The sequence below is a fragment of the Berghia stephanieae genome, chromosome 3, assembly GCF_034508935.2.
Source record: "Berghia stephanieae isolate SIO BIC M18660-M18661 chromosome 3, UCSD_Bste_1.3, whole genome shotgun sequence".
NCBI lineage: Eukaryota > Metazoa > Mollusca > Gastropoda > Nudibranchia > Aeolidiidae > Berghia > Berghia stephanieae.
In genome coordinates this window covers 96,813,943-96,824,861 of record NC_088362.1, presented here as the reverse complement: position 1 = coordinate 96,824,861, position 10,919 = coordinate 96,813,943, and the positions used below count along the sequence as shown (strand labels likewise).

Sequence of the window (10,919 nt, the reverse complement as noted above, 5' to 3'; positions counted from 1 at the left end):
TTGCGATTTTGTTTACTTCACTTCATGCATTCCAATTTGCCATCATGTTTTAAGATAGAAATAATGATTTTCTGGACTTCGATTTAGGCCAAACCTTCAACGGACTTCATTGCTATCAGTCAATTAGTGAAATTCCTTATTTGGTTTTCATGGTTTCGCTTCAACTTTCAACTGTGAGGAAACGAATTGTTCTATGAGCGCGCACAGATATGTGATTGTCATCAATGACTGAAACAACTTCATTTTTTTAGTGTTGTTGGCATTTTGTTGATCCTTCCCATGGCATTTTGTTGAAAAATAATCTCAATCCGTGTCCATGTTGCTTGGATAATAGTTGTGATTGTATATTTTAATTAATGACCTTCCCATTTTCTTTTGGGGAAGAAATTCCATATGCGTCCGCCACTCTAAAGCGGGCTTTATCGAGTCGTGGTCAGAGGGATGGATGGGGTTTCACTCAGAATTTAGACCAAACTCTCAATCCGAGTCGGTAACATTGGGGCCCCAAAGTCTGAGTCTGAGTCCTGATGAGTAGTGGACTTGGCCCACTGTTTATTATTTACATAGATGGCTATAAATGATCTTTCTGATATTATAAATATATTATAAGATGTTTGTACACGTTCGCCAAATATATATATCGAAGTGACTATTCTCACCCCCCGGATGCTAGTCTTCATAATAGTAATAGTACACTACACACCCCGGATGCTAGTCTTCATAATATAGGGGGCCTAGTAGTCCACAATTGTATGTTTAATCCAAAGGTTGTAATGCAGTAATTTGTTAAGTTTCTTGTCACAAGTTGCACAATTTAAAAAAAAAATCAATCCAATCCAAATCGCAAAAAGCCGGCGACGTTTTTTTTTGGTAATCCAATCGGCCGGGGGGGGGGGGGGGGGGGAGGGGGTGAGAATAGAGGTAGCCTATATATAGACAGAGAGAGAGAGAGAGAGTGTGTGTGTTAGTGTTATTTTAAAAAAAAATCAAACAATACAATTTAACCCATTATATATAGGCAAAGGCGAGATTAAAGTTTACCGTGTATAAAGGTTACCGTATATGTAGATCCTGAGGCTAGGTGCCGGGTTAGTAACGAAAATAATGATACCAAAATATCTGCGATAGGTATTTCTCTCTTGATAACGAAGTTATGCATCTTTAATTGAACCCACCCTAAAACTTTTAGTAAAAGCGAACAGCAGTTTCCAGTCATAACTTTCTTATGGGCCAGTTGGGTCACAATTTGCTGTTGCTGCTCACTAAACTTCCTAAAGTTACTGTGTACGTAGACACTCCGTAGCCAAAACCTATATATATGCTGGTGGAAAAATAAAACCTCTTATTGCCTTATTGCTACAGACCATGGTTGGATGGTCCCAAGTTTCGGAGGATTATTAGTTTTGACACCTGTCAAGCATAGGGGAAATTGGACGAGGGATTGGTAACTCTGACGAGGGATTGGTAACTCCCACCTTTTTTTTTTCCAGATAAAAAAAAAAAAGAATAAAAAACTTGAAAGAATGCCTTATCTTTTTTTCACGTGAGTTGTCTGGGGGGAAAAAAAGCTACAAAAAATCCAATGAGGCAGCCTGTGTTGCTGGGTAAAATTTGGGTGTGCAAGGCTTGTTGACGAAATACTCCATTTGGTAGGGATCGTGTCCTTCCGAAAGTGCCCAACCGGTAACTAACCAAGATGATCACACAACTTTTACTTTACTGGAATAAAGCAATGAAACTTTCATTGAAAGTAATAAAAACCCTTTGTTTTAGTGGCTTAATAGAGGTCAATTTCTTTCTTTCTTTAGATAAATAAAACTTTAATTCAAGGTCAGCATCAACATATATTTACATATTGTAATGTAATTGGAGGACGCATTTGGAATTTCTCCCTTATTTTTCTTTTTAAAATTCTCATTGGAAGGTTAGATACATTTTCATGCCAACACATGCAAATCTGAAAACTACTCACTAGACTGTTAATGATACCAAGGACTTGGGATTTATATAATAATTTAATTATAAATATTAAATCAAGTCAGTAGGCATAGCATGTGATTGATAGGAATCAAGAGAAAGTGAAATAAATACATAAAGAAAAATAAGTGTTTTATCTGTTTTTACTGACATTACATTTTGCAGTCAGGATGGATGCGGCTAAATTGCAACACGTGCAAAAAGAACTTCTTCCTTTTCTGAAAATAGATGCCAGAGTTGATGTCAAGTCTGTTGCAATTCGATATATTTTGGAAATGACAGGAACTAAAGAAGGAAGAGAGTTCATTGTTATGGTGAATAAATTGCTGAAAGCTGTGGTGGATTTGACTTTAGACCCAGAGCATGACGTGTCAAGAGATTCATATTTGACATTAGTGAATTTGTCAGCTGATGAAAATTTATCATGGAAATTAATGACTACATTGTCAGAACCACCTTTTTTTCATGAACTACTCCGACGTGTTCTTGAACCAAATTGCAGGTGGGCTGATGAAGCTTCTAGTATCGTTGCAAACATAACTCGTTCAACGCCTTGTGCTTCAAGGCTAAGTGGGCAAATTCTAGCTGAAAATTCAAAAGTGACAATGGAAGGTATTGTTAATGCATTGTGCACTGTAAACTATAATGCAAAAAAAGCTTATCTTCACCATTTAGGTCCTATTTTGTCCAATTTGACTCAAGTTCCATCAATAAGGAAAATAATCATGGATAAGAATCGATGCATTGTACAGAAGTTGATGCCATTCACAGAGTTTTCAAGCTCTCTCACCAGACGTGGAGGTATCATTGGTGCTCTTCATAATTGCTGTTTTGAATATGGTATGCATTAACGTGTTAGTTTTTACTTCAATGTATTTGAAATTGAATTTAATGTCATTTAAAAAATATTATTAGCAATGAAAAAATACCTAGCAATGTGAAATAATTTATGTATGGTAGAAAAGCTTCCAAGAACAACAAGAGAGTTATAGGCATGATTGCCAGTTTTCCTGTTCATGCCGGAATTCCGTTTCGCGATATCTCCGGTTTCAGTGTTTTGAGTAAAATAGCCTATTAGCAATTTCCTCATCGTGTCAATATGTTTGCTGTGTAATCATTTAATAATGGTATAAAAACGGTGATGAAATAAGAGTAATGTTTAGGCTGCATTTTCAGTAGGAACATTTTCAGGTTTGGCAAAGTGTCGAGATTTTAGTTTCAAGTCTTAGCACTTCTTCCTGCTGGCACCCATGGTTATAGGCGGTACAGTGCACAATAATGATATAAATTGAAAGGATTTCTATACAGCCCACTCTAATACTCATGATTTGAAAACACTATATATGATATTTTTTTAAAGTACTATTTCATTAAATAAATATTATATAAAAATGCTGTTGGGTCAACTTTAAATGGCACAGTGCTGCTCCTGGTTTGATAGTCTTTTACACCTGAGTCAAGTGTAAGACTTACACCATGAGACCGGCTACAGAATGTTATAAATGCTTTTTTGGGGTGTCTTCTGACATCTCATAATTAGATCTCAGGGCCACTGAAAGTGCATTTTGTGATCTCAATGGGCGATTTGAAATATACAGCGCAGCACAGAATTCTCGAACAAGTTGAGACCTAGCTTGTTTGTTCGAGTTCGAGATTTCTGTGTTTTTGAGATTTCCATGTTGGGTAGTTTACAAAGAATATGAAGAAGATTGTGAGGGAGGGGGAGAGGAGGTAAACGTGTGTTGTTTCGGTGAGGCCCCATCATAATGAAGTGTAGTATTAAGTGCTTGTGCCTCTTGTTTCATTCAATAACAGGTGTAATAATGTTCTCCTTTACATGTATTATAAAAAGAAGAAAAGCCAATACGTCCCTTTGTTGATTACACACTCAGCATGCTACATCTTTAATATACACATCCGGTATCTAATCTCCTCACTTAGCTCTCTCATGCCATGTGTTTCTCACCTCCATCTTCCCCACCACTAATCACTTCTTTGATTTTAATACAGTAGCGGCCTGCTGTCATCATTGCCTCACTAGCCCCCATTGGTACTGGTACACATAAGAGTGAGGAGTCCTGTGCATCAGACACTGATCAAACATGCTTCGCCCTCTCCCCTCCCCTCCCCCATATACACTCACACTTACAAAAGTTTAACACATTAACTCATACATTTAAGGCCACATTTAAGGCCACAAAGAGAGTTATGGCAGTGTTTATTTCTGTTCTCTACAAGCATAGGGCAAAAGAATTTTGTCAACAAATGCAAAAGTTAAGGTCAATTTTAATCAATATTTCCATGTTAGCCCCCTTGAGATTTTTGTGTCACCAGTACAAACAATATATAGGGATTTAAACAAGGAATAGAGATTTGTTCGAAATTTCTGTGATTTCGAGATTTTCATGCTGCAATGTAGTCTCTTATTCTTATCAACTTCTTTAAGATGTTCAGAGCACAACCACTTTTGTGTTTGAAACATAACATAGCTATTTTATCATTAATTTTTTTCCTCCCTATTTATAGATTTCCACCCATGGCTGCTTAGTGATGAAGTTGACATCTTGCCAAGACTACTTCTGCCTTTGGCTGGACCAGAAGAATTTGATGATGACGACATGGACAAGTTACCCGTAGACCTACAGTATCTTCCTCCTGAGAAAATGCGAGAATCAGATCCTGATTTGAGGGTTATGCTTATTGAATCTATTCACCAGGTATGTTGTTGATGGTAATCACTTTACTTAAGATTGAAGAAAAATGGAAACTAACAAGATTGAGAATTATTTGTTTCTATGTTTTTACTGTATTGTGGGTAATAGGTTTGATACATAGTTTAAGCATGCAGGCTTTTTGAATACTCTACCCAACAAATGCAGTTTTTATTTAAAGCTCAGCTGCTATTTTTTTAATAGTAAAAAATGTGTCATTTATATCCTAAAGGTTTATGCAGCAGGAGTTTATTCTACTTCCTGTATTGTTAAAGAGAAAGTAACCTTATCATTGATTGATTGACAGAGAGGCCAAACAGATACCATTTTCCCACAATCTCCCTTTTGTCAATGCGCATGTTCTCTATCACTAACCACAGTTTCAAAATATTCATGTTATTGATGAGTTTTCATTTGGTTACATTTTTTTCCCCACAATCTCTCGAAGTGGCCACATCCATTACACATTTTTTATTCTTCAAGTCGATATGACAGGCTAATGAAAACCTACCAATCAAATTATGGCTTTTTTTTTTTTTAAGACTCATGATAGCTCACTTACTTTAACACTTGAATATCCATCAAGATCAAGATAATCATATTTTATTAACTGTATTTTTTCATGTTTTAAACATCCAAAACACAAAATATGATGCAACTTATATAAAATATTGAAAATATGATTACCATGAACTTCATTATACTTTGAGACTTCAGCAAACCACGATTAGTGTGTTCCATGATCCAGCCAAACTTTTTGAAAATTTATTGCACTCAAGGCCATGAACAGATTTTGTGAGCTTATTTAAAGGTCAAGGTGCAACCTACATTAAAATAACTTAATACTAACAAAAACAAAATGTTTTCCCTTCAAATAGATGTAGTTAAATTTATAACAGTAAAAAATTGGTATTTTTTGCTGGTAATAGCTTTGAAAACGTTTTGGTACAGACCATGCTGTCTTTGAGCACGCTGTTATTAAGCATGTACAGACTAAATCTAGAGCTAAATTGCTCTTACCAAATTTTTGCTATATAAACTACAAACGAGTCTTATAACATGTAGATTCTTTTTATAACTTTATTTTTTACTTTTATGCACTACAGTACTTTAAGCCTTTTTCGGATTCCAGTACGATCGGATACTAGCGCACTTTTTGGTGATGACTGATCGTGCCAGTATAACGCGAGTACTGTATTATTATCATGATTATTATTATTACTGCTGCTGAGGTAATAAACAGGTGTGGTTTAAATTGAAACTTTGGCCTTTGTTTGTGCGTTTGCGAATCGCAATTTTTTCTCCCCACTTGTCGGATAATGTTCCGCAAAATTTGGCAACTTTTGGCAATTTTTATGGCAACTTTTGCCCTTTTTTTATGGCAACTTTTTGCAACTTTTGGGGTTTTAAATGGCAACTTTCCGCAGGGACAGCTAGTGGAGGTAGAAGAGGAGGAAGATGAAGCAGTGGAAGTTGCAAGCAAAATGCCTTCTTCCTCGCAGATGTTGCAAAACTTGAATACTGTTCGTGTTCTTATGGAATCAACTGGTCTCACATCTCAAACTAAATTTGAGGCAATTACAAGAGCTGTCAAAAATGGATGAAAGTTTTTTTTGTTATTTAAAATGATAAATGAGATATGTGACCAAGTTGTACCACAGTGCATCATACTCCATATTTATATGGGTTGAACCATGTGCCTATTACTGTTGGGTTTTTTTTTTTGGTTGTTTTTTTTTAAAGATTTCGTTCCAAAGATATTGATTGAGAATTTTTGTTCATCAGGGGTGACAAGTCTATTCATTTTTCACTACCACATGATCATTTATTCATCTCCCAACATTTTATTTTATTCACCTTTGGCATCGTTATTATTTTTTATTACAGCTTTGTAGCACTCAAGCAGGCAGATTGTATGTGAAAAACAAGAATGCATACGTTATTCTTCGAGAACTACACAAGTGGGAAAAAGATGCCTCTGCAAAACTTGCATGCCAAAAGTTGTGTGAGCTTCTTATCATGGATGAACCTGCACCAGGAATGGAAGATTTACACAACGTTGATATTCCCGAAGACCTGGTTCCAAAATTCGAAAAAATGGATGCAGCATTATTAAAAGATATGGAGGAAGAATTAGAAGGAAATGAGGCGGATGTAAATAATGACATTTCCAAAGAAATTGATGGAAAGGACAATGAAGGTGGTCTAAAATCTGGTTTATATAGGGTTGACCAAAACTAAAAGTGAGAAGTGTCATGTTTTTTTTACAACCCAAATAATACCCCTACCACCACAAGTTGTTTAGAACCTTATGGTCTATGCAGCATGAGTTTATTATACTGGTTTTTGTGTTATTGAATGGACTGTAAAATTGTTTGCTACCCTTTAGATAGGATGCTAGTCTGAAATAAAGTATTTTCCACCACACCTTAAAGACTTAGCTACCCAATCAATATGGATTTTCTCCTTTTGCTTGAGAGGCGATTATTCTACAAACTGAGTTATCGCAAACCGTCATGCAACCCAAACAAATTGATATAAATAGAGAGATGTTTGTATTTCAGGCAAACTCAATTTAAATTTCATACTAATAAAATTTTGGGGTGTATTACTGCAGTAAAGTTTTAAAACAGCATTTTGCTACCTTTGATGTCGACTTTTATTGTTGGAGTGGTGTAGGAATAAAGCTGTAACATTTCTCTTTTAGATGATACTAAATTTTGCTCTGTTTATTATTTGATGTCGAATTATCAATGTTTGAAGGTCCAGTTTAAAAAAGTAATTATCTTTAATTAACTTCTGTATTTGTTGATAAATTTCTTTTGCCTTATGTTTGTCTTGAACGGAAACAATAACGACCATCGCTCTCTATGTGGCCTTAAATGTATTAGTATTAGTTAATAATGTGGTAAGCGTATGTATATATATATATATATATATATCTATATATATTATATAGGGGATGGGGGTGCGAAGCATGTTTGACCAGTGTCTGATGCCTCATTCGACGTCTCATTCTAATGTGTACCAGAACCAGCAATGATGACCAGAGGCCTTTACGTTACTGTTATTGTATTCAAGAAGTTATTAAGGGAGGGGAATACAGGGTCAGAAGGCAGGCATGAGAGATATAGGTGAGGAATGCTAGTGATCAGAGACTGGGTTTGTCGGTTAAAAACATCACAGTGTGTAATCAACAAAATGGGACGTGCTGGTTTTATCTTCTTATTATAGCACATGTAAAGGGAACATAAATTCACTTGTTATTGAATGAAACAAGACTCACTATTCGCTACACTTCATTATAATTGGACCTCACCAAAACAACACACATTTACCATCTCTTCCCTCACGTTATTCTTCATATTCTTTGTAAAATACCTAACACGGAAATTTAGAAAACAAGGAAATCTGAAATCTCGAACAAACGGTCTCAACCAGTTTGAGAATTCCATGCTGCACTGGTATTATATATATATATATCAGTGGAGATAATCCATGATTTATTGACACCTTCAAAGTCAGCAAGGATTGTCTCTCTTCATATATCGGATTGCTGCACAATCAGATTATTGCATGCTGTGCAGCTCTCCCGCCGAGCACTGTGCAGAAAAGCGATGACTACTGTACATGTTTTATTATTATTGTTATTATTATTATTATTATTATTATTATTATTATTATTTTTATTATTATTATCATTATTATTATTATTTTATTATTTTTTATTATTTTTATTATCATTATTATTTGTATTATTATTATTATTATTATTATTATTAATTATTATCATCTTCCCATCATCATAATCCTCAGTACCATCATCATCTGGGTGGGGTCTTTTGACCTGTCGTGGTGGGCAAGAGGTCACTTGCTTTATCTTCTATCTCTCTGTATCTGTTTTCTGAGTCGTTTCTCTCTTTGTCTTGGAATTGGATTAGGTACTTAGTTTTTGGTCTGGGCCTTGCTGGAGTCCTTGGCTGAGAGGTAAACAGACAATTGTATGATGTTTGTTTTGGGAGGTGATGTTTATTTTTCCTTGTAAATCATCTCTGTTATGTACCGATAGTTATATTTTTTTGTTTTGAAATTATCTTGTAAACATTTTGAGTGTGTTCCTTTTAGTGGGATCCTGCACTGGTGTCTGGATGTTTTAGTTTTAGGTGATTTCAAACTAAGTACACTGATGGTATACTCTTGAAATTTACATCTGTTCCTAATCTGAACTCATTCCTCTTTGTCTTAATTTTCCTTAGGTGCTTTACTTGTAATTCTAGAGTTATTTGACTCTCCCATTTATTTTCTTCCTTTTTACTGGCGTGGATATGACCTAAATATGTTGCCGGCGTCATAAAATCCTTTTAAAAAATTACAAAACACATCACCATCATCATCATGGTGAATTTTATTTTAACATTAACAGACAATATACATAAATGTTTGACTGTTGATGAACTTTTATAATGATTGAATAAAATGATATTTACCTTCCAAATTAAATAGTTGTGTAGGTATAAATATTCATTGGTGACATTTGCCTCCTCACTAGTAAACTTTTATATGATACAATAATATATGGTTTACTTATGGGTGATACTTTTCTAGTCCCCATGGATGATATTTTTTTTTCGTTTTCTTTACACTTGAGGCTTTACATGACACGAAAATGATGCAAGTCGAAATTATTTGTAAAAGCTGGGATGGAAATAACATTAAATAAAAAGATTGATACAGTCATTAAATAACATTTTTATTGCTCATTCAAATTGTTTCATTTACCCCCCCCCCCCCCCTCCCAATGGGATGGGGGTTTTTTTCTTACTTCCAGTAGTGGGCAGTCGGTCTCTTACTGTGTCATCTATCCTCCTCTTACACCTGTTGTGTTTTCCAACTTGCTTTCCTGGGTGGGGTTCCAGACCTCCCATAATGGGCAGGGAGCTACATACTGTGTCTTCTATCCCCCTATATCTGTTTTCCAACTTGCTTTCTGTCTTTGTCTTGGAATGAGATTACATGGTTTTGTCAGGGCCCTGGCTGGGAGGAAAACGGTCAAATGTGTAGTTAGTTTTGGGAGATGATATTTTTTGTCTTGTAAATCACCTCTCTGTTATGTACTGTATTAAGATTTAAATTTGTTTACATATCATATATGATTTGTAAACATTTGGGTGTATTCCTCTTAGTGAGGACGTGTGCTTGTGTCTGGATGAGACTTTTAGTTAGGTGATCTCAAGCTAAGTACTTTGATAGTGTGACCTTGGAATCTACATGTTTCCTATTTGAACCAAATCCTCTTTGTCTCACCTTTTCTTGCGTGCTTTAATTATAATTCTAGAACTTTTAACTATCCAATTTTCTTCCTTTTTAATGGCGCTGATATGACCTTAAAATTAAAATGTGTTGCAAGTGCCCTAAAACAACTTGTTTTCTTTTTTATCTTGGAATGAGATTACGCACATACTTGGTTTTGTCCTAGCTCTGGCCTGAGTCCTTGGTGGGGAGGGAAACAGTCAAATGTATAATTATAGTCTTGCGAGATTATATATTTTCCCCTTGTAATTCTAAATCATCTCCCCGCTATGTACATTCCCCTTTGTCTTACTATATCTCCTGTGTTTTCTATTGAAAATCTTGAATTATTTTACTCTCCCATTTTCTCCCTTTTTATTGGCGCTGAAATTTAGTGAAATGACCTAAATGTGCCGCAAAACCCTTAAAGATAAATGAAAACAAACAAAATTATTCCCCCAGCGGGCCATATGAAACTATTTTTCAATTTCATACAGTACCAGGGCGGGTGGTTGGATGGGAGCATCACCCTTGAATCATATACCTATGATGTTCGCATGGGTGTACGATCCGATAGTGATGTCGTTTCTTCTTCTCTTTACTAGCCTATCCTGCTTCTTTGGTTTGTGATTGTATTTTTGACAGGGGATATTTTTTTTCTGTAAATCTTCTGCCTGTTTTTTCTTGGTTATTTATAATTTAGCTTATGATATCTTTAGGTTATGATTCTGATTTACATTTGTACTATTTTTGTTAGATTGCTTGTTTTTTTGTTTCAGCGGTCTCTCATATAACCTCAATTGTGTTGGAAGAGACCTAAAGCAACAAACTTTTTTGTACCAACATCTTATAATATCATCACTGACTATCGACAAGTACTTATTCACATCCGAGACACTGGGTGGGATATTTTGAGCTCCCTTAATGGGCTGGAGGTTACTT

General features: G+C 35.3%; 1 protein-coding gene across 1 annotated transcript; it reads left to right on the top strand.

The window, feature by feature from the left end:
* Positions 1 to 352: 352 nt before the first annotated feature.
* Positions 353 to 9,433, top strand: LOC144968926 (protein HGH1 homolog). The gene is made up of 4 exons (XM_078907784.1): positions 353 to 486; positions 1,925 to 2,817; positions 4,504 to 4,694; positions 6,576 to 9,433. Exons 2-4 carry the CDS (start codon positions 2,148 to 2,150, stop codon positions 6,927 to 6,929), a joined length of 1,215 nt encoding a protein of 404 aa, XP_078763910.1. The 5' UTR covers positions 353 to 486; positions 1,925 to 2,147; the 3' UTR covers positions 6,930 to 9,433.
* Positions 9,434 to 10,919: the final 1,486 nt, after the last annotated feature.

Excerpts from the sequence above, each read along its gene's own strand:
- LOC144968926 (XM_078907784.1), top strand. The coding sequence starts at position 2,148 with ATGGATGCGGCTAAATTGCAACACGTGCAAAAAGAACTTCTTCCTTTT. Across the intron at positions 2,818-4,503 it reads TAATTGCTGTTTTGAATATG|ATTTCCACCCATGGCTGCTT; the intron begins GTATGCATTAAC and ends CCCTATTTATAG. Across the intron at positions 4,695-6,575 it reads TTATTGAATCTATTCACCAG|CTTTGTAGCACTCAAGCAGG; the intron begins GTATGTTGTTGA and ends TTTTTATTACAG.